Here is a 24,302-nt window from a genome sequence, read left to right as displayed (position 1 = left end):
TAAAGGGAGGAAATGAAGGAGGAGAGGAAAGAAGAAGAAGAGGAGGAGGAGTAACTTAGGTTGGTAGGACTGCGCGGCGTTGCGGGGTTGCCACCACTGAATCATCTTTGTACACAACCGACCGGCGGATTCAGTCGCCTGTGTCTCGTCGAAAGTGTTGAGTATTCGGTGCCGCCGCGAAGATCAGCTGTGATACCCTTCAGTGCCCTTTGTATAGCTGGAAGAGAGTGTGCGAGGGGCAGAATGTTCAGCCTATGGTACGCCGTGTTGGGCTACAGGGAATGCCAAGTCCTCTGGGGGTGAGTACTCGAACTACTGCATACCCTACTGCCTTACTGACACACACACACACACACACACGCTAAATGGACATTGGTACAGTGGTGGTGGTGGCTATAATGGTATAGTGAAGTTATGGTGGTGACTGTCGTATTAATAAATGGGATATACTTGTGTGGTGACAAGTGGTGATGATGGTTTAGGTTATAGCAGTGGTGATGTAAGAGGTAACGCAGTGGTTGGACTAAAATGGTTAAATGTGGTGGTATTGATGTAAATGTTGAAGGGATAGGACGGGGAGTGGTGGTAGGGGTAGTGGTGGCGGTGGGGATGGTGGCGCAGGTGGGGATATTGAGCAACCAAAGGGTGGCTGCAGGTGGTGGTGCTGGTGGGCGTGGTGAGGTAGTGGTAGAGGAGGGAGGGTGGTGGTGAGGTGGCCGTGGTGGGAGGTGAAAGGTGCTATGTGGGGGAACGACAATAACATGTGGAGAGAGTGTGACACAGTCTCACATAAACTGGTACACACACACACACACACACACACACACACACACACAAGGAGAGAGAGAGAGAGAGAGAGAGAGAGAGAGAGAGAGAGAGAGAGAGAGAGAGAGAGAGAAAACAAGCCACTTTTCAATCTCAAGATCATGACAAATTGAAAATAAGCAGCGAAGAAGAGGAAGAGAAGGAGGAGAAGGGGAAGGGGAGAAGGATGAGGTGGAGGAGGAGGAAGAAGAGAATAAATAGAGATGAACACTATCAACACAATTCAGCTCAGATATTTTTTTTACAACAATCATCTTTTTTCAGAATGCTTCGCCCCCTCTTTTCTTCATCTCGTGTGTGTGTGTGTGTGTGTGTGTGTGTCCCTCCCCCATCCCTCTACATTTTTATTCATAGTCTTGTCCTCCTCCCCCCTTTCCTTCACTCTTCATATTCGCATTCATATCCTTGTTCCTCTCTCCCTTCCTTCCCTCCTTCCTACAAATTCTCACTAGTAACTTGTCCTTTCCCCTTCTCTCATTTCTTCTTTCATATTCTTACAGCCTTGCCCACCTCCCACCCTCTTCCTTCCTTCCTTCAAATGCTCATTCATAAATTTGTCTCAACACCCCTTTCCTTCCTCTTCTTCATAAACAGAACTCGCTCCCTTCCTTTCATATTCATAATCTCATTCATCATTCAACCCCCTTCGTTCCTTCATATTTTTCATTCATATCCTTCTCCAACTCCCAACTGCTGTCCAATAGTGGTTGACATAAGTCTTTTAAGATGGGGGATATCCGGGTACTTTGATATCTATTGGGATAGATATTTTGTTCAGAGCAGTAGCATGTGCTTATTTATTTATTTATGTAGTCAGTGGTCGGTCGGTCTCCTTTATCGTGAAATATATAAATAAGTCTTCCCTGCGTGCAAGAATGTAAGTGAAGGAGGGAAGGAAGGAAGGAAGGAAAGGATCAATAGGTTTTTTTTATTTGCTTTCGAGTTTCTCCTTCCCACCGTCCTCTCTCTCTCTCTCTCTCTCTCTCTCTCTCTCTCTCTCTCTCTCTCATATTTTATTTTACATACTCATTGATTTCTGGTGTAAGTTATGCATTACGAGAGGAATAATATACTTTCATTAATAACAGTAATAGTAATAGCAGTTATAGTAGTAGTAGTAGTAGTAGCTGTAGCAGTATTGGTAATGATAGAAGTAGTAGCGGTAGTAGCAGTAGTAGTAGTAGTAGTAGTAGTAGTAGTAGTAGTAGTAGTGGTAATGATAGAAGTAGTAATAGTAGTAGTAGTAGTAGTAGTAGTGGTAATGATAGCAGTAGTAATAGTAGTAGTAGTAGTAGTAGTAGTAGTAGTAGTAGTCGGCTTGTACTGCTTCATAAATAGTTTCGTAACCTTCGCTGTCGACACTTTAAACAACAACAACAACAACAACAACAAAAATAGTTACGCATCACTCGCTGGAGAATGAGCAAAAAAAATATATACCGTGTATAAAAAGAAACTTGACTCGCGTGTTGATGAGTCAGCCTCTTTTCTGTATGCTTGTCTGTGTGTGTGTGTGTGTGTGTGTGTGTGTGTGTGTGTGTGTGTGTCGTAACTGTTTGCATGTATGTTAGACCACGACCTCCTCCTCTTCCTTCTGGGTTTTTTTTTCTTTTTTCTCCACATCATCATCATCCTTCATCAGCAGGAAAGACAACACTCCCAACTTTCTCCAAACACACACACACACACACACACACACACACACACACACACACACACACACACCTGTCATCAACTAACTTTACCTTTCCATCACTTTCCGCTGGTACTCATTCATGTAATCTTCTTCCTCCTCCTCCTCCTCCTCCTCTCTTACTAATCTTAACATACGCTCTCTGTTTGCCGAGCTTGCTTTTAATAACTCACTCAAGAACTTCACGTTGAGCTTATTAAAGATGCGAAGTCAGTCTTTATTAATGTGTGTGTGTGTGTGTGTGTGTGTGTGTGTGTGTGTGTGTGTGTGTAGGAGGAAAAGGAGTACGATGACAAGGAGGAATAGAAGATGACAAAAAAAAAGTTGAAGCAAAAGAAGACCGAAAAATGAATGGGAAAACGGATAGAAAAAGAAAAGTAGAAGAAAAGATAACAAATAGAAAGGTAGAAAAACAATAAAAATCTATATTAGGCGTAGAAAAGATGGAATTAACAGAATATATTAAACAAAAAAGTGGAAAAGGAGGAGGTTGGGAGAAGTGATAATGTGAAGGAAAAAAGGAAGGAAACTATGAAAGAAAAAAAAAACTAAATATCTAAATAAAGGGGAAAATAAACAGGGAGAGGATCACACGAGAGTAGAAAATATGTAGAAAAGAAGCAGATGAGATTAGGAGCCAAGGACGGGAGAGAACGTAACGGAGGAAAGGAGGAAAAGGCGGAGGGACAAAAAAAACCCAATGGATGGATTGAGCTATTGACTGCTGAAGAGAGAGAGAGAGAGAGAGAGAGAGGAGAGAGAGAGAGAGAGAGACAAAAAACCACCCAATGGAGAGAGAGAGAGAGAGAGAGAGAGAGAGAGAGAGAGAGAGAGAGAGAGAGAGAGAGAGAGAGAGAGAGAGACGAAACGAGGCGATAAAGAAGAGGAATCCAATTACACAATCAGGAAAAAACGATCTTCCCAAAATAGAACCGAACTGGAATCGGACAAATACAGCAAAAATGGTGTTGGATCTAATATTTAAGGGAGACCAATGCAACGTCCGTATTCTTAATTAAACATTTCGGCGGGCAAGTACATACATTTGACAAGGCTTTCGTAGGAGTCGTGGGCATTTCCATGGGTAGTTCAATGACTCTGGAGGAGGACAATGACAAGGAGGAATAGAAAGATGAAGTTAAAGCACAAGAGGACCGGGAGATGAATGAGAATGGGTTTGACATTTCGGCGGGCAAGTACAAACATTTGACATGGCTTTCGTAGGAGTTGTGGGCATTTCCATGGGTATGACCCTGGTGGTAGTCTAACATTTCGCCGCGCAAACACATACCTTTGACAAGGCTTTCGTAGGGGTTGTAGGCATTTCCAAGGGTAGCAGTTTCATGACCCTGGTGGTGGTAGTTTGACAAAGCTTCTGTATTGTGCCATGAAGGTGAAAACACACACTCATGAGCATCCGATTAATCTCCTTTTCAGCCTTTGGAAATAATTGATGTGAGAGGCGGAAACGTCTGAAAATACCGACTTTAATATTGTACGGCAGAATTCAATAACATGTATAATTGAAGCGCTAAAACAAAACAAAGCGGCATTGTATTTAATGCGAATAGAGCCATTTTGATAATCTACAAAGAAAATAACTTGAAACTTAAAACAATGGAGTTGATAGCAAATACAACTGAATCAGAATTATACCAATAATAACACAAAAATATGTCCCAATAGTATACAAAACAGGAAGATATGAAAGTGTCGAAATACTGAAACTAACTTAATAACTTCTACGTAATATTAATTTAGACTTGGCAGTTTATTTTTTCTTAATACAAAGAACCTCTCAGTCTTGCATGACCTATTAATCACACGTTATTAAGATGGTGGCAATCTCTCTCTCTCTCTCTCTCTCTCTCTCTCTCTCTCTCTCTCTCTCTTTTCCCCCGTATTGAGCGGCACTGGGGAACAAGTATGGTGGAGGAGAGGATGACGTTGTGTGTGTGTGTGTGTGTGTGTGTGTGTGTGTGTATGTTGAGAGAGAGAGAGAGAGAGAGAGAGAGAGAGAGAGAGAGAGAGAGAGAGAGAGGGATGCAGAATACTAAACATATATGTTGTGATATACGTACATGTTCCCTTTGTGCTGTAAAAGAATTATGGGGATATTGCTCCCTTCCTCCTATACACACACACACACACACACACACACACACACACACACACACACACACACACACACACACACACACACACACACACACACACACACACACACACACACACACACACACACACACACACACACACACACAGAGAGAGACACACACAGAGAGAGAGACACACACACACACAGAGAGAGAGAGAGAGACACACACACACACACACACACACACACACACACACACACACACACACACACACACACACACACACACACACACACACACACACACACACACACACACACACACACACACACACACACACACACACACACACACACACACACACACACACACACACACACACACACACACACACACACACACAGACACACAGAGAGAGAGAGAGAGAGAGAGAGAGAGAGAGAGAGAGAGAGAGAATGACTCATACACAATTAAACACTTGCCTCCTTATCACGTTATTCTGCCATCACGGTAATAACTGAGCAGCATAAATGCATACATGCATACATATATATACATACATACATACATATATATATATATATATATATATATATATATATATATATATATTTACATACATATATGGGTGGGTGAGACGAGCCTCTCAACACAAAAATGATTCTAGAAACAACATCATTTTTTGGCATGTCCGGGTCATGGGTCGTGGTGGTGCTTTGAGGTGTTGGGTACTATAAAGTCCACACCCTGGTCACAGTTTTTAAAAGACAAGACTGAAACACGAGATTTTACAAAATCAACATTTTTATTGACCCGAAACGCAATTGTGGGGTAAGATGGATCCCTATGGTCCGTCTTTTCCCCAACCTTAACATGAAGAAACAAATCATTTTTACCACAATTCACCCACAAAAAGCTTTTCCTCATCATCCTCTGCCCCTGAACAGTCCTCATGTGCCCATGAGTCAGTCCAAAATATCAAGATGTCATTGATAAAACGTGAGTTACTAACTCTGCTTCTTGATCAACACTGAATACAGTCCTGATATGGTCAAGCATCTGGAGAATGGGGCAGACACAATTTGTTACTTGTAAAAAAATATTAAGACAAAATGTTAAATATGGCAGGCCAATAAATAGCAAGCTTTTGACCAAAGGGTTACAGGAATTAATGCAAAAATCATTAAAAAGGATATACTTTCAGGGATTGCGAGACGAGCTACTGAACTTTGTTTGGCATGTGCCTGGCAGTTTCTAACCTTTGTAGACACAGTTGCCATCTTTTTCATGCCTCTGACACGGGAATCAAGTGTGGTCTTGGGCACGCTGAATTCCTTTGAGATTTTTTTCAAAGCCCATTTATTTTCTTCTAACTGCTGCTATTACACTTTCCAAAGCTGTATCTTCCATTCCCCGCTGTTACTGACTCCCACATATTCCCGGCGCCAAAACGGGACAATGTTAAGGGTTTGTGAAATATTTAGTGTGAGGGGTAAGGCTGAACCCCAGGGGTATATGTCTTAACTCATAAAAATTCAGTCAAAAAAAAGTTTACTAAAACGTTCATGTTTTTTATATCAATTTATGGCACATATCTATCATTTACACACACATGGACATATCCAACGTCAGCAGTAAATCATTACAACTAATATTTCAATACAAAGAATCCAGTTTCTTACCTCGTGTTTATGACATCATATCAACACCACTCAAAAGGATAACTTGCTCTCTCGGAGGCACACGAGCGTGACTGCAACCGACCCGCCGGCAATAACGCCACCGTTTGGTGACGGACAGGACACCTAGCAACCAATATCTGGACCTCGCCCCTTCTGCTTGTGTGTAGAGGGGGGGTTCCACCTTATCCCATCTTCCCCTACATGCAAATAAAATACGCTCATAGGCTACTCACCTACAGACGTGCAGCTTGTGCATGCATGAACCATGAGGCCGCTCCTGAAAAAAATAATAAATAATATAATAAATAAATATGTAATGGACCTTCAACATTTCATGCATCTATGAATTCCGTAACATTCGCTCCATTCCCTTCACATCTTCCACTTTTTATTTACACATGCATCCGTTCCCCGACCCTTCCCTCTCCCTCTCCCTCTTCCTCTCTCTCCCTCTTCCTCCCCTCAAAACTCAGGCTCTTTTTTTATCGCCTGATTGAGGGTATACACGCCAGGGAAGGAAGGGGAATGAGTTATTATTGGTATTTTTCTAATTTAATAATGCATGAGAGTCGATTACTTCCTCACTTAAACTCAAATTGATTCCTTCACACACACACACACACACACACACACACACACACACACACACACACACACACACACACACACACACACACACACACACACACAGCAATAATGATAATAATAATAACTTAGAGGCCAACATTTTTTTCCAACAGTAATAGAGAAAGGAGGACGAGGTGTTTTTCTCCCATTTTCTTTTTATCTAATACACATATATATAGCAGTTGAATACTTCGTTAAACGCAATATTACTTCTAGTTTTCTTTTTTTCTGGTTAGAGGTCGCCACAGGTCACCACACCCGTTTCCATTTCGTCTTGTCCTCTGCATCTTCCTGTTACCCCAATCGTCTGCATGTCCCGCCCTTATCACATTCATAAACCTCCTCTTTGGCCATCCTCTTGTCCACTAGTCTGCCACCTTCATCCCCAGCATCCTTCTCACAATATTATACCAATCAATATTATGTCACTCTACTCTATTTAGGAGCAGTAAGTAGCAGGCTTTTTTTTCATTATTGTTTCCTTTCTTTTTACGCCCTTGCACTGTCTCCTCTGCTGTAAAAAAAAAAATTAAAAAAATAAATAAATAAATCGTCTCTCCTTCGCCTATGTCTAAACCACTTCAATCTCAACTCCTCTACTTAGTGTCCGAATCATCTAACTAACGTGAGCTCACATTCTCTGACGCTTTCGGCCCTCATAACAAATATTTCTAAAGACTACAAAGAAGGTTAGTCGGGTTCTCATGACTGCTTTTCACATTCATGGCGCAGAAGTCTTGTCAAACCATCACTAGGCTCATAAAACTATCTCGCATGGAAATACCCACAACCTGTACGAAAGACTTATCAAATGTTTCAGAATATGACTCCAATCCCTCTTGTATTTATTCCTAAACCGATATGGGTTCGTCACTCTCAATGAAAATCTTAACCCAGTGACTACGGATTTCCTACAGTCAGACCTCACCAAGCTACAGAAATGGAACAAAAAGTGGCTGGTACAATTCAATGAAGAGAAATGTAAAGTCCTACACCTTGGGAGGGGATATCCAGCACACCAATACCACATGGGAAACACACCATTATCCACCACAGAGGCAGAGAAAGACATGGAGTATAGTTACCAGGCTACCAGTGAAAGCCAAATCCGTGACAATCGCAGTGGACGGATTAACATCAACTCTGCGGTGACTTCATGACGGTTTTACATGGAGTACCGCACAACACAATCTTGCAAGACTTTCACTTTATCTCAGAACTGTTTATCCTGAGCTGTTCCTCTTATTTACTCATTCATATTTTTGTCAATCTTAGTCACCCCCAACAAAAGTCTTAGCATCCTCAACTCTGCGGTAACTTCATGAAGTTTTACTTTATGTGGAGTACAACACAATCTCGACTCCCATTTTGCCTCAGAATTGCTTAACTCATTCATATCTCTGTCCACTCCCGTCACTTCCAACAAAAGCCATAAGTCCGTATTCTCAAACATATCGGTAGTTCAGTTCGCCTCTTTCAACAGACTCGTAGAAGTTGCTAAGCTTTTCATGGACTGCTGTGTGATTCTAGTGACAGTTTTACACGACCTCCGCATTCTGAACTGGAAAATCACCCTTGAAAACTAGGCTAATCTTCTCTGTGGCCTTGAGAAATAGTATACTTTTAAGAACATGGACCTTAGCATCCCCAACTCTGCCGTAACTTTGCCTATTTTATTTATATGTCGAGTAGCTACAACACAGGAATAACCTAATGATCCTAGTGTCAGTACCCGGGAAAAAAGAGAACACATAGGTACTTGACAACTCGACCGGTAAGGAGAAATAAAACAGGTGGAATATACAGTAAAATGAAACGACCAAAAGATAAAATGGGTAGGCAGTAAATATTTCTCTAGTCCCCACCACCTGTCCACGTTTTCCCATGAGCGTCAGGAAAGAGAAAACTGGATCACAGCACGAGGGAGGCGAGGAAAGGGGTGACTAGGGAATATTGCTTTCTCGCGCTATAATAATATTGACTTTACAAACACACAAGGCTGTACTTTATGAACAGAGGAATAGAAACATGAGTACTAAACTTTCTCAATTAATTAACAGACCACGTACGATAATAGCATGATACAGCAACGGATATGAAAGAATGCAGATGAATACTAACATACTCGTACTACATAACCTAACTAACCTAACCTAATAACAGTAACGGAAATTGAAGAATGTTGATGAATAACCTAACCTAACTTAACCTAGTAACTGTAACGGAAATTGAAGAAAGTTGATGAATATCCAAACCCAACCTCCCTTCCTTTTCTTAACCTCCCTCCCCTTCCCTTAACCTCCCTCCCCTTCCTTCCCTTACTTCCCTTAACCTCCCTTCCTTTCCTTAACCTCCCTCCCCTTCCTTCCCTTACTTCCCTTTCTTTCCTTAACCTCCCTTCCTTTCCTTAACCTCCCTCCCCTTCCTTCCCTTTCTCTCCTTAACCTCCCTTCCTTTCCTTATCCTCCCTCCCCTTCCTTCCCCTTACTTTCCTTTCTTTCCTTAACCTTCCTTCATTTCCTTCTTATTTTACTGTCTTTCCTTAACCTCCCTTCCTTTCCTTAACCTCCCTCCCCTTCCTTCCCCTTACTTCCCTTTCTTTCCTTAACCTTCCTTCTTATTTTACTGTCTTTCCTTAACCTGCCTCCCACCTTCCCTCCCTTTCCTTCCCTTTCTTTCCTTAACCTTCCTTCATTTCCTTCTTATTTTACTGTCTTTCCTTAACCTCCCTCCCCTTCCTTCCCTTACTTCCCTTAACCTCCCTTCCTTTCCTTAACCTCCCTCTCCTACCTTCCCCTTACTTCCCTTTCTTTCCTTAACCTTCCTTCATTTCCTTCTTATGTAACTGTCTTTCCCTAACCTCCCTCCCACCTTCCCTCCCTTTCCTTGCCTTTCTTTCCTTAACCTCCCTTCCTTCTTATTTCACCGTCTTTCCTTAACCTCCCTCCCTTTCCTTCCCTAACCTAACCTAACCTAACCTGACCTAACCTAACCTAAACTAACCTAACCTAATAAATAGGCAAAAATAAGCGAAAAAAATATAACAAAAGAATATAGCATAATACACTCAGACTACATTATACACAACACACTTTCATCAAACGGAGTCTCGGATGAACCAAACTTTTTTAAGACACAACACAAGACAAGAGGAAGGAGAGCGTGAGCCTTTCCAAGCCACTCGAGGGGGTTGGTGGAGGGGCGAAGAGTCTCAAGGGGTGTCTCAAAACTTGTCCCCTTGACCTTGGCCTGACCTTGACTTGCGCTTGTTCAGGCTTCCTCGCCACCCGGGGAAGGAAGGAGAGGGAGGGAGGGAGGTTAAGGAAAGACGGTGAAATAAAGAGGAAAGGAAGAAGAAAGGGAAGGAAAGGGAGGGAAGGTGGGAGGGAGGTTAAGAAATATAAGGATAATATAAGGAGATAAGAGAGGCAAGTAGGAGGGGAATATAGGAGAAGAGAGAAACAAGAAGAGGGAAATGAGAATGGTAGAGGGTAGATAAGGAAATAAAGGGAGCAGGTAGGGGAAAGGAAAGGAAGGGAAATACGAGACTATGAGCTTAGAAGGGAAAGGAGGAAATGAACCGTTGCAAAGAAGGAAAGGAAGAAGGGAGAAAGCTGTATAGGAGAGGAAGGTCAGTTAAGGAGGGTGAGACTGTGGCGGGAAGATAAAGAATAGAAAGAAGGAAGGAAAAGAAAAGAGAAAGGTGAGGCAGGGAATGAGAAAGCGTAGGATCAGCAGGAAAATATGAGAGCAAGGGCAGCGGGAAAGGAATATGACCAGCAGAGAAAGGAAAGATGAAACTACACGCAGGAGAAGGAAAGGGAAGGAAGGGAGAGAGCTGTGGCAGGGGAAAGGATAAAAAGGAGACACAAGGGAAGGAGAGAAAAGGAAGAGAGATAACTGTGAGAGGAGAGGGAAGGATGGGAAGGAGATGACGGGGAGATGAAGGAAGAATGAAGAAATGAAGAGAATGGGAGGGAAAGACATTGGAAAGGATAAAAGGGAGACACAAGGGAAAGAGAGAAAAGGAAGAGAGATAACTGTGAGGAGAGGGAAGGATGGGAAGGAGATGAAGGGGAAATTAATGAAGAAAAGAGATGAAGAAAATGGGAGAAAAGGAATGAAGGAAGGAAGGGAGAGATGAAGAGAAGAAAGAACGCGAACAGCAGAGGAAGATGAAATAAAAGCAGATGCAGCAGAAAATAATAAAAGCAGAAATAGCAGAGAAATGAATATGAGAGCAGACGTGAGGGCAGCAGGGAAAGGGGGAGAGGAATTAAAGCTGAAAATTAATGAGCCAAGGACCATGAAAAAGAAGGGAATGAGAGGGGTAAATATTTATCTGTCTGCCTCCGTCTGTCTGTCACACTCACTCCATACCTCCAAATATTTATGAGATTCACCCTTTCCGTCTCTTTAATTACTGAATCGCACCTGCTTGCCAAATTTAGAGGGCCAAGAAGCCATGACCTGAATCGTGAATTAAGGAAGAACAAGATATGGGTGGAAAAGGAAGTGAGTAAAGGAGGAAGAGAAGAAGGGAGGAATGGAAGAGCAAGAGATAGGCAGATGGGAACGGACGGAAGGGAGATAAGGAGAGAAGGAAGGAAGAAAGATATATAAGAAGGGAAGGAAGAATGAGATAAATACATACAGAAGGAAAGAATGAGCAAATGAAGTCATGCAGTAGTAGTAGTAGTAGTAGTAGTAGAAGTAGTAGTAGTAGTAGTAGTAGTAGTAACATGTCTTCCAATTGTTTCTTATCATACTTTTTTACTTGTTATTGGATGGCGTGAGGAGGCTATTTATTATTTATTTTTTCTTAATATTAATGAGGAACAACAAAGTGGACCATATTCTTAAACATATCAACTAACAAACACACATTAAACAAAGCTTTCCTAAGGATTTTTGGGCATTTACAGGAGTAGTATTAGTTTTATGACCCTGGTGTTGGTAGTTTGACCCTTCATCTGTATACCACGAACCTACAAAACACTCATTGGAACCCGACTGATCTCTTCGGCCTCTGGAAATTGATGTGACGAGGCGGAAGCGTGAACTACCGACCGAGCCCGAGGCCACGTATTCCCATGCTTCCGCACCGTGAACCTAAAAGAAGACACCCATTAGCTATAACCCGATTGCTCTCCTTTTCGGCCTTTGAGAATAATTGATGTGAAAGGCGGAAGCGTCTGAGAATAGCTACCCGCCGAGGCCACCGCACACGACGGAGAGGGTAATTTAACGAACGTGAGGTGCAGTGCAGGGAACACTTTACAGGCAAGGTATAGAAAGGAGGAAAGAGCACGCCCGTAAAAGATTGCATTGTTTCCTGTAATCTCTTCCCATTTTCCTCTCCCGCCTTCCTTCCTTTCCCGCCAGTGTCGTGGAGGGAAGGTGAGGTGAGAAAATGTGGCAAAAGGAGGAAGAAAAGAAAGAAGAAAATGAGAGAAAACGTAAAGGAAATAAAGGCAAATAATAAAGGAAGATATGACAAAAAAAAAAATGAAACTGAGGCACGTTGAATACATAAAAGAATGAGACAAAGGAAAATAAAAGAATAAAAGAATGTATAATAAAAGTAAAGGTATAAGAAGGTGCAAAGCTGATTGTAAAGAAGAGGAGACATCAATAGGAACAGAAAAGGAAGGCAAATAAAAAAAAACATGTAACAAAGAGAAGAAAAATAGATTAAATAAAGGAAGATAAGAAAATAAAAAAGCATGAAAGAAACAGAAACATCTCAAACAAGAAAAGACAGACCAGGAAAATAAACAATCAAATAAATAGTGAAAGAAAAAAAAATATGCAAAGCTGAACTGTAGAAAAAAAATTACATATACATCCAGAATCAACCAGAAAAATACAAAAATGACCAACCAAATAAAAGAAGAAAAAGACGAAAAACAAAACTAAAACAAAAGAGCACCGTCAAAACACATGTAAGAAAAAAATAAAAATAAACAGAATGACAGAAAGACAAACCAAACAAAAAATAAACAATAAAACAAAAAACAAAAAAAGCAACGTCAGAACAGCGTTAACCAAAACCGAAAAGAAAAAAAATACAGCATAGGCCTAAAAAAAAAAAAATAAATAAATAAAAAATAAAATAAAAACACGGAAAAAAATAGACCATCACGAAAACACAGATAAACAAACCAGAAAGAAATAAGAAAAAAATAAACAAACGCAATATAAAAAAAATAAACAATACAACGGAACACACACACACACACACACACACACACACACACGAAAGAGCATAATGAAAACACAGGTGAGCACAGCAGGAAAAAACAATAAAAAGAAACACAATCCAAGCATACAATAAATAATACAACGAGAAATAACAACACACACACACACACACACACACACAACAAAAAAGAAAAAGCATAATGGAAACACAGGTGAGCACATCAGGAAAAAAAGAATAAAAAGAAACACAACCCAAACACACACACACACACACACACGGCAGCGCACCATCATACACAGGTGAGCAGACCATAAATCAAACAAAGAAACACAAATCGAGTACAAAATCAACAACACACCGAAAAAATTGAAAAAGAAAAATATCAGCGCACCGTCGAACCACAAGCGAATAAAACAGAAATACAGAGAAAAAAAATATATACACTAGACAACACCTCGTTAATAAAAAAATATATATGTTAGTTGAGCACCAGCAAAACACAGGTGCACAAAACCATAAAAAAAATATATATACAAGAAAAAAACAATACAGAAAAGGTGAGATAAAAGATAGCACACCCACTCCTCTTCCCTCAGGTGTGCCGCGGAATTCGATAAAGGTGAATCGATACCACTTACATAAGGTACCGCGGTGGAGGAGGGGGGAGAATGAAGAGTGGAGAGGTGGGGGTTGGAAGGGGTGGAGGAGGAGGGATGGTGGAAAGGAAGGAAGGGGGGAGGAGAGTGGAAGAAGGAGGGGGCGGGGGGAAGTGGAGGAGAGGTGATGGTGGAGGGGGAGAATGAAGAATGAAGAAGTGGAGGAGGGGTAGTGAAGAGTGGAGTTGGGAGGTGAGAGGAGGAGGAGGGGTGGTGGAGGTGGAGGATGGGGAATGAAAGGTGGAGAGATGGGAGCAGGAGGGAGTGGAAATGGGAGGTTGGAGTTGCTGGAGTGTGTGGGGGGGAATAGGGGAGGAATGGGGGTGAGAGAAGGGGAGTAGAAGGGTGGGGGGGAGGATTGGGAGTAAAGAGTGGAGGAGGAGGTTGGAAGGAGTGGAGGAGGGGGTCTGGGGGTGCTTGAGTGTGGAAGGTGGAGGAGAGGTGAAGGAGGGGTATAATATGGGGGTGGATGGAGAGGGAGGGGTATGGGAGTGAGGGGGCAGGTGGAGAAAGGAGGGGGGGAGAAGGGAATGGGAATGTGAGGAGGAAAGTGGAGGAGGTTTACGAAGGAGTGGAGACAAGGGTATGGAATGAGGGAGTGAAGAGGGGGGAGAGGGAGTGGTACAGGAGAGGGGAGGGTATGAAATATTGGAGGGGAAGAGGGAGGGGTATAGGAGAGGGAGGGGTTGAAAAGGTGGGAGAGGGAGCGGAATTAGTTACATTCAATGACAAGGGATTAATATGTTGTGATTCTCTCTCTCTCTCTCTCTCTCTCTCTCTCTCTCTCTCTCTCTCTCTCTCTTAACGTGTCACCTACAAAACGAAAACACATAACAAGAATTCTTCCCTACTACTGTTGATGTTATTGTTTCTCTGTTTGTATGCTTAATTGCTTGTTTGTAAGTTCGTTTGTTTATTTATTTATTATTTATTTTATTTTATTTTATTTTTGCTTCTACCTGCTTGACACACTTTCACCTGGCAGAGTAAATTAGTTTCCTTGCACGACCCGTAAATAATGAGATTTGCAGGAAGCCTTGTTAGGGAAGGGAGGAGGAGGAGGAGGAGGAGGAAGAGGAGGAGAAAGAGGAGGAGGAGGAGGAAGAGGGCAGTATTTATAAGGGATAGAGAAACATATTAGGAGGTGATTGAACGAAGAAGAGGAGAAGAAAAAGGAAGAGGAGGAGGAGGAGGAGGAGGAGAAGAAAAAAAGGAGGAGGAGAAGAAGAAAAAAAGGAGGAGGAGGAGGAAGAGAGTAAGTCATAGAGAAGAGTGCGCTACTTATAAAGGAAAAGAAGTAAGGAGGAAAGGAGGTGAGTCAACGAAGAAGAGGAGGAGGAGGGAGAAGAAGAAGAGGAGAGGGGGCATCATAGGGGGAGGCACTGGAATGGAAAGGGGAGAGGGTATGATGGGGAGGACATGTATTGTGGGGAAAAAGGGGTGAGTGAATATGGAGGTAATGGGGGAGGAAAGGGTGAACATGTGAGGGGGAGGTGAGGGGTGATGGGGAGAAAGGTTATATAGTTTGTTGTTAAATGGAGGGGTTATAGAAAGAGGTTGAGGAGGAGGAGGAGGAGGAAGAGGGGGATGTGAGGAAAGATAGGGAGGGAGAGAAGAAGGAGGAGGAGATGGATTAAGGAAGATGAGTTGATAAATGGAGGGTATAGGAAGAGGAGGAGGAGGAGGAGAAAGGGAATGAGAGGAAAGTTGGGGAGGAAGAGAAATCGTGGAGGAGATGGGTGAAGGAGAAAAGCTGAGGTGGAAATGATGGAGGGATGGGAGGTTAAGAGTTGATGGAGTGTCTGGAGGCGAGGTGGAAGTGATAGGAGGGGATTTACAGGGGAAGGGGAAGGGAAGAGAGAGGGGGATTAGCAGGAATGGGGGGGAGGGGGAAGGGAAGGGAGTGGCGAGTGTTCCGTCTTGATAATGCCGAGAGAGAGAGAGAGAGAGAGAGAGAGAGAGAGAGAGAGAGAGAGAGAGAATTACATAGATTTACATAGAAAATCAGACCACACAGACCCCATGGTCCAGACTAGGTGGTCTGTCCTTAAACCTAAGTGAATCAACACTAATCAGATGGCTCCAAAACGTTGCTTTTCTACTCTAGTTAACATTAAGTTCAAGGAAGTGACGGTCGAGCTTGTTTTTAAAGGAGTCAATCGTGTTACATTGGGCCACTGACGGTGGGAGCTTATTCCAGTTTTGCACTACAACGTTGGTGAAGAAAAATTTGGTGCAGTCTGAATTTACTTGTCTACATTTGAGTTTTATGCCATTGTTCCTCGTTCGCAAAGTGTCATCGATCATAAACAATTTTGTTCTGTCTACATTCGTGAAACCATGAAGTATTTTAAAACATTCGATCAGTTTTCCTCGGAGGCGACGCTTCTCAAGAGAGAACATGTTAAGGGTGGAAAGCCTTTCTTCGTAGGATTTGTTGCGCAAGGGAGGGATCATTTTTGTTGCCCGACCCTGAACACCTAATTTAGCAATGTCCTTTGCATGGTGAGGAGACCAAAACTGTACCGAATATTCCAAGTGGGGTCTGACTAAACTATTGTAGAGCGGAAGTATTACATCTTTATTCTTGAATAAAAAGTTTCTTTTAATGAAGCCCAACATTCTGTTCGCTTTATTTGCTGCATCGATGCATTGATGTGAGAATTTGAGGTATGACGCGATTTTGACCCCCAAGTCCATTAACGCATTGAACGCTTGTGAGTTTAACGCCGCGAGAGAGAATTTGATTAAGGGCCAGACACCATTTGAAGGGAGGAAAAAGTGGAGAAATCATTGAAGAAAAAGGAGGAGGAGGAGGAGGAGGAGGAGGAGGTGGAGGAGAAGGAGAAGGAGGAAAATTTTTCTGCGTGGAAGGAAGACTTGATGAAGAAAGGGGAAAAAATGGATAGAGGAGAAGGAAGAAGAAGAGGAGGAGGAGGAGGAGGAGGAAACTTGAGACGGAGGAGGAAGGGAAACCGATGGAGAGAAAGAGCGAACAGGAAGCGAGGAAAGAAAAATAGTCCAGAGAGAGAGAGAGAGAGAGAGAGAGAGAGAGAGAGAGAGAAGGTGTAGAGGGGGGAGACGTAATGACGGAGGAAACAAATAGAACAGGAAATGGAGAGAAGGAGGGATGGAGGAGGAAGAGGAGGAGGGAGATGGAGAGGAGAAAATACAACGCAATACATGGGCAAGGGGGGAGGAGGAGGGAGGAGGAATGGAGGTAATACTGTGGAGGGAAGAAAACAAAGGAAGGAGAGGAGAGGAGGGAGAGAGGGAGGAATATATCATTACGAAACAAGGGGGAAGAGGAGGAGGAGGAGAAGGAAGACCGTGGAGAGGAAACAAAAAAGGTGGAGGGGTTGGGAAGGAGGAGGAGGAGGAGGAGAGAAAAGACGTGGAGGGAGGGAGGAAGGTATATAAGAGTGAGAGAAAATAGTGGAGGGGAGAGGATGGAATAAGGGAAAAAAGGGAAGAGAGAGAGAGAGAGAGAGAGAGAGAGACGATCATGTGGTAGGAGAGAGAAAGAGACGAGGTGACAGAGACAACCAGAGGAGAGAATGGAAGATGAAAGAGGAAACAGAAGAGGAAGGAAAGAAGGGAGGCAAGGAGAGGAAGATTGGTAAGAGAGAAATAGAGAAAATAAACGAGGAAGGGAATACAAACAGAAGAGATAGATGAAAGGGAGAAGGGAAAATAAGAGGGAGGAGAAGGAGAAGGAGGAAACCAGACAGAGAAAGGAAATAAGGAAGTAAGGGGAGGTATGGGGAGAGAAGAGGACGGTAGAAAGGGTGTGAGGCAAGGGGGAAACAGGTAGTGAGGGAAAATAGGAGAGAACCAGATAGAATAAGTGGAGAAGGAGATGGAGGAAGAAAATATCAACACAGAGAAAAGGAGGAAAGGAGGGATGGCAAGGAAAAGAGATAGGAAGGAAGAATAAGGGTAGGAAGAGAAGGAGGAGGAGGAGAAAGAGAAGAAAACGAATACAAAAATGAAAAGTGAGGAAAGACAAAGAAAAACGGAGATAGCGAGGTAGAATAAGAGGAGGAAGAGAAGGAAAAAGGAAGGGAGGAGGAGAAAGAGAAGAAAGCGTGAATACAAAAATGAGGAAATGAGGAAAGACAAAGAAAAACGGAGATAGGGAGGTAGAATAAGAAGAGGAAGGGTAGGAAATAGGAAGGGAGGAGGAGGAGAAGGAGAAGAAAAAATAAACACAAAAATGAGAGAATAAAGAAAGACAAAGAAAAACGGAGATAAGGAGGTAGAACTAGAATAAGAAGAGGAAGAGAAGGAAATAGGAAGGGAGGAGGAGAAGGAGAAGGAGGAGAGAGAAGAAAACATGAACACAAAAACGAGGAAAAACAAAGGAAAACGGAGATAAGGAGGTAGAACAAGAGGAGGAAGAGAAGGAAATAGGAAGGGAGGAGGAGGAGAAATAGGGAAATGAGGGAGGAAGTGAAGATATGAGATGAGAGGCAGGTAGGAGGGGAATATAGGGAAGAGAAAAACAAGAGGAGGGAAATGAAAATGGAAGAGTAGATAGGCAGATAAGGGAAGCAGGTAGGGGAAAACAGGGTAAGAGAGAAACATAGGTAATAAAGAAATACGAACTGGAAGAGAGGTAGGAGGGAAAAAATGGGTAAGGAGAGTGGAGAATAAATGAGAACCGGGGTGAGAGAGGGAATAAGGGATGGGAGGCAAGGAAACAGGAGGGAAGGAAAAGAGAAAACCAGAAACAAGGAAACAGGAGAGAAGAGAAAGTGGGTAAGAGAAAACCAGAATAAGAGATGAAAAAAGAGACAAGGAAACAGGGAAGGAGAGGAAACAAGAGGAAGAGAATGAAGAAGAAATGGGAGACGAGGATAAAGAGAGGAAGAAGAGACAAAACGGGGAGAAGGAAGAAGGAAGGGAGACGAGGAAACAGGGAAGGAAGGGAAACAAGAGGAAGAGAATGAAGAAGAAATGGGAGACGAGGATAAAGAGAGGAAGAAGAGACAAAACGAGAAGGAAGAAGGAAGGGAGAAAAGGAAACAGGGAGAGAAGGAAGCAAACGGAGATAAGGAAACAGGGAGGGAGGAGAAACAAAAGGAAGACAAGGAAATAGGGAGTTAGGAGAAAGAAGGGAGGAGGAAGCAACAGTGAGAGAAGAGACAAGAGGAAGAGGCGGAGAAAGGAAAGGAAGACAAGGAAAGAGAGAGGGAGGGAGGGGAAACAAGATGGAGAGATTGTCGAAGGCACGCGGGTAAAAGAAGAAAAAAAGCAGGAAGGGGGAGATGAAGCAGGAGGAATGGGAGAGGAGTAGGAAGGGGAAGATGAAGGGGAAGGGGTCTAACGTCACGGCATGTCCACAAACAGACTCATCATCATCATCATCAGCAGCAGCGACCACAGCAGGAGATACAACAGCAGTCAGCAGCAGTAACAGCAAATACGTGGTGCGGCGGAGTTTGTGTGTGTCTCAAGTCAGTGCTCGCGTCTCGCCGCCGTCTATAAACAACACACTCAGACACACACACACACACACACACACACGTCCATTGCCACCACTCCCGCTCTCTCCACCTCCTCCTTCCTTCTCTCTCTCCTCTCCTTATTCCGTTTTCCTTTGTTTTTCCTCCTTCCTCCTCTTCTTTAATATTTTTTTCTCTACCTCCCCTTCCTCTTTATTCTACCTCTTTTCTTTAATATTTTCTTCTCTTCCTCCCCTTCCTCTTTATTCTACCTCCTTGTCTTTTCTCCTTTTCTTTAATATTTTCTTCTCTTCCTCCTCCTCCTCTTTATTCTACCTCCTCCTTGTCTCCTGTTCCCTTGTCTTTTCTTCTTTTCTTTAATATTTTCTTCTCTTCCTCCCCTTCCTCTTTATTCTACCTCCTTGTCTTTTCTCCTTTTCTTTAATATTTTCTTCTCTTCCTCCTCCTCCTCTTTATTCTACCTCCTCCTTTTCTCCTTTTCTTTAATATTTTCTTCTCTTTCTCCTCCTTTTATTCTTCCTCCCTGTATCGGCTTTCTTTGACATTCCTCCTCCTCCTCCTCCACCTATTCTACCTCCCTGTCTCCGTTTTCCTTGTCTTTCCTCCTCTCCTCCTCTTCTTCGTGCTTATATTTCTCTTCCTCTTCCTTCTCTTATTCTACCTTTCTATCTCAGTTTTCCTTGCTTTCCTCCATTTCTCGTCTATTCCTTTGTGTTTGTTTTCTCTCTCCTCCTCCTCCTCTTCTTCCTCTTCCTCTTCCCCCCCCCCCCCAGCACTTTATTCCTCTGCCAAACATCACCAACTCCCTAATATTATACTCCTCCTCCTCCTCCTCTTCCGTTTCCTCCTCCACTGTCTGTTTCTTAATTTCTCCTCCATCGTCTGATTTTTCCATTTCCGTTTCTTCATTATATTCATCTTACTCTTTTTTTTAACCTTTTCTGTGTTCTGATTCATCACTTCCTGTTTCTTCGTCTTTTCAAACCATTAATCATTCTTACTTATCCTTTAAATACTTTTTTTTCATACCTGTATTCTTTCATTCATTCGTCTCCTATTTCTTTATTTTATTTTTTTGTTTTGTGTCCAGTCCTGTTCCTTTTATTCTCCTCTCATCGCTTTCTTTCATTTATAATATCTCCCCTTCCTTTTTTTTTATTTTTCTCGTGTCTTATCTTTTTCTTTTTGTTCTTCAGCTCTCCTATATTTCCTACTCCATCAACTTCCCTCCCTGTCCCTCTCCTCTTCCTCCTTTTCTTTTCTCTCTGTGTCCTGTTTTATTCCCTTTATTCTAATTTCCATATTTCCTACTCCGTCAACTTCCCTGTCCCATCTCTTTCTCCTCCTCTTCCTCCTTTTACTTTCTCTCTCTGTGTCCTGTTTTATTCCCTTTATTCTAATTTCTAAACTTCCTACTCCGTCAACTTTCCTGTCCTTCTCCTCTTTCTCCTCCTCTTCCTCCTTTTCCTTTCTCTGTGTGTTCTGTTTTATTCCCTTTATTCTAATTTCTATACTTCCTACTCCGTCAACTTCCCTGGCCCTCTTCTCTTTCTCCTCTTCCTTTCTCTTTTTGTATCCTACTCCGTTAACTTCCCTGTTCTTCTTCTGTCTCCTCCTCTTCCTTCTCCTCCTATTCCTTTAATTTGTCTTAAGCCCTCCTATACTTCCTACTCTGTCACCTTCCTCGTCCTCCTCTCCCTTCTTCTCCTTTATTTTTTTTTTACTTTAAGCCTCCACTTCTCTCACCTCGTCCTCCTCTCTCCTCCTCCCTATCCTTTTCCTTATCCTTTTATTTATCTTAAGCCCTCCTATACTTCCTACTCTGTCACCTTCCTCGTCCTCCTCCTCTTCCTTCTCCTCCTATTCCTTTTATTTATCTTAAGCCCTCCTATACTTCCTACTCTGTCACCTTCCTCGTCCTCCTCCTATTGCTTTTATTCACAAACTCTCCCATACCTCAAACTGTCACCTTCCCTGTCCTTCACCTCCTCCTCTTCCTCCTCTAGTATGGATCAAAGGAAAATAGTGGGCGTGTTCCTAGTCGTGGGCGTGGCCAGTGCGATGCTGACGTGGGTGTGGGTGCTGCCCCGCCTCCAGCAGAAGCAGCAGCAGGAGGCTCCGATCGAAGGTACTCCCGCCTCACCTCCGCCTCCTGCTGCTGCTGCTGCTAATGATGATGATGATGATGATAATGGTGGTGATGCTGTGACGATGACAGGGTATGTATACGTGTGTGTGTGTGTGTGTGAGAGAGAGAGAGAGAGAGAGAGAGAGAGAGAGAGAGAGAGAGAGAGATGTCACACTGATTCTCTCTCTCTCTCTCTCTCTCTCATAATCGCTGACGTAACCAGGACAAGAAAACTGAGAATAGACTGACAAGAGAGAGAGAGAGAGAGAGAGAGAGAGAGAGAGAGAGAGAGAGAGAGAGAGAGAGAGAGAGAGAGAGCAAACAAACAAAAGACCTACCTACGTAATACAAGTCGTTACATAACATGAACACAAAATGACGGAAGGAAAGGACGAAAAAAATTGGAAAACCGAAAAACTGTGAAATATTGAGAGAGAGAGAGAGAGAGAGAGAGAGAGAGAGAGAGAGAGAGAGAGAGAGAGAGAGAGATGGTCGACACTATAAACATTTTCAATCCATCTCGTCTGCTATTGATATTTACTTCCTTAATCCCATCACAAACCCAAGTTCATTCCTACTCAATCCCTTCCTATCCGCCTCCTCCTTTTCTTCTTTTCCTCTCTTCTCTTACTTCCATTCTCAGCACCCTTTTTCTTTCTCCTATTTTCCTTCCTTCTTGATCTACCCTGCTACTCCTTCTTCCTTCTCCTACTCCACCTCGCTCTCTTCCTTTCTTATTTCCTCTATCCGCACTCCTATCCACTGTCTCTCCTCTTCCTTTCTTACTCCTGTTTTCCCTTCTTCCTTATTTCTTTCCTCTTCATCCCCTCCATTCTCTCACATAATTTCTTCCTTCCAGTTTCCTATCCCTTTTATTTTCGTCTTTTTTTTCTAGTCTTCTTGCCTTCTTCTCTTTTTTCTTTTAACCATTTCATCATTTCCTCCTTCCGTCCCTTCTTCCCTTTTCTCCTTCTCCTTTCTTCTTTCTTTTTCTCTTCTATCCCTTTCTTCATAACCTCTTTCCGTCCCTTCTTTCCTTCCTCTTCTTCCTCTTCCCCTTCTATCTTTCTCCTACCCCGTTTCTTCTTTTTTCTGTCATTCTCTTGTAACCCTTTTCTCATTTCATCTTTCCGTCCCTTCTTCTCTTTTCTTCTAATTTTCTCCTAACCCTTTCCTCATTTCCTCTGTCGGTTCCTTCTTCCCTTCTCTCATCCTTTCTTTTTCCATCTTTCTCTCCCAACCCTTTCCTTATTCCCTCTTTCCGTCCCTTCTCCCCCTTTCCTTTCTTCCGTCTTTCTCTTAACCCTTTCCTTTCCTCTTTCCGTCCTTTCTTCCCTTCTCTCCTCCTCCTTTCTTCATTTTTTCTCTCCTAACCCTTTCCTCCTTCCCTTCTCCTTTATCTCTCTCCTAACCTCTCCTTCATTTCCTCATTCCGTCCTTTCTTCCTATCTCTCCTAACCTTTTTCTTTTTTTCCTCTTCCTGTCCCTTCTTCCCTTCCGTCCTGATCCTACCTAAATCCTATACCCAATCCTTCTGAGCCTGATCCTGATCCTCCTTCACTCCGTCTATACTTTTATCGGGTCTGATCTCACGTTATAACATCGATCCGCTCTTGGTTGTCGCTCACACGCCGCTGGAACGCTAGAGAGAGAGAGAGAGAGAGAGGGCAGACAGCTTTAAAGGTTTCCTCCTCTTCTTCTTCCTCCTCCTTTTGACCTACATCCAGCAGCCACCACCTCCACCTTCTCTCCCTCTTTCTCTCTCTCTCTCTCTTACCTACCTTTCCCTTCCTTTCTTCGCTCCCGTCCCTTTTCCTCTCCTTCGTCTCCCCTTTCTTTCCTTCCTTTCCTCTCTCTCATGTCATGGGAAACTGGATCGTGTCAGAGCATATTGGGAGAGTGAATATTATCATTATTACAAATTTCTCTCTCTCTCTCTCTCTCTCTCTCTCTCTCTCTCTCTCTAAGGGTGTTTGGGAACTTTAAATATCCAAAGATTATGAGCAGCGATAATAATAGAATTTACGAACTTAGTGGAGGGGAATATTCTCATAATTTAAGGTTTCCAGGCGAATATTTTCCTTACTAATAATGATGATAATAATAATAATGTTTCGAATACGTGCTTATTATTATCATCATTATTATTATTACTATCATTAATATTACGGTTTTGAAATCTTTAACCTTTTTTTCTATTTTCTGACAACCAAGAAAATAGAAATATAAAGATCGGGCGGCTTCGAATCCATTTCCAGTAGTTCTTTTCACTCAATACGAATCAAGACACTGAGAAAAGCAAGACGAATGGCCTTAAATTGGAACCTTTTGTCGACTTTCTCCATCAAAGGAACTCAAAGAAACGAGGGTAAAATGAGTGTGTGTGTGTGTGTTTACCTCGTTATATTGACCTAGTTACAGGATTTCAGTTATTCTTATGCTATCTTATCGTCATATTATCTATTTTTATTCAACATAGTCTTCAAGTCGTGTATATCTGTGTGTGTGTGTGTGTGTGTGTGTGTGTGTGTGTGTGTGTGTAATCAGGGCAAACAGAGGTGTGGGACAGGTGAAGCTCTGCAGGAAAAAGAAGGGACCAACCTGAGTGATCTTTATGGCTCCGTGCAAAGCCAGACTGAAAGGTGTGAGAGTGGAGGGGAAAGCTCGGGTGTGTGTGTGTAAGGAAAGGGCTGGGGCGTGTGGAAAGGCTCGGGCGTGTGTAAAAGGCCAAGGGATAGCATCGGGAGTGGGTGAAAGGCTGAAAGGCTGAGTGCAGGAGAGCGTGTGAAACTGTTATGAGGAAGGATGAGCCTGGATGTGTGTGGGTGAGAGAGAGAGAGAGAGAGAGAGAGAGAGAGAGAGAGAGATGAAGATAGCTAGATATATAGTGTTATTCTAGTTTTGTTAATAAATAAAAAC

The 24,302-nt window shown here is 42.7% G+C and overlaps 1 protein-coding gene across 2 annotated transcripts in view; it reads left to right on the top strand.

Annotated features, from left to right (window-relative positions):
• The first annotated feature begins 228 nt into the window (after positions 1-228).
• The window catches only part of LOC127007775 (arginine kinase), a 97,250-nt gene continuing 73,176 nt past the window's right edge, over positions 229-24,302 (top strand). Inside the window, exon 1 of one of the 2 annotated variants that reach the window (XM_050879074.1) lies at positions 229-299. In XM_050879074.1, coding sequence (XP_050735031.1) covers positions 244-299 — 56 coding nt within the window. In that variant the 5' untranslated portion in view covers positions 229-243. Of the gene's footprint in view, positions 300-21,261; positions 21,475-24,302 lie in introns of those variants that run through there. The other variant, XM_050879073.1, reaches the window with a different exon arrangement.

Source organism: Eriocheir sinensis, chromosome 36 (assembly GCF_024679095.1).
Source record: "Eriocheir sinensis breed Jianghai 21 chromosome 36, ASM2467909v1, whole genome shotgun sequence".
NCBI classification, from domain to species: domain Eukaryota; kingdom Metazoa; phylum Arthropoda; class Malacostraca; order Decapoda; family Varunidae; genus Eriocheir; species Eriocheir sinensis.
The sequence above is the reverse complement of the archived record's forward strand: the minus strand, read 5'-3'. Positions and strand labels throughout refer to the sequence as shown.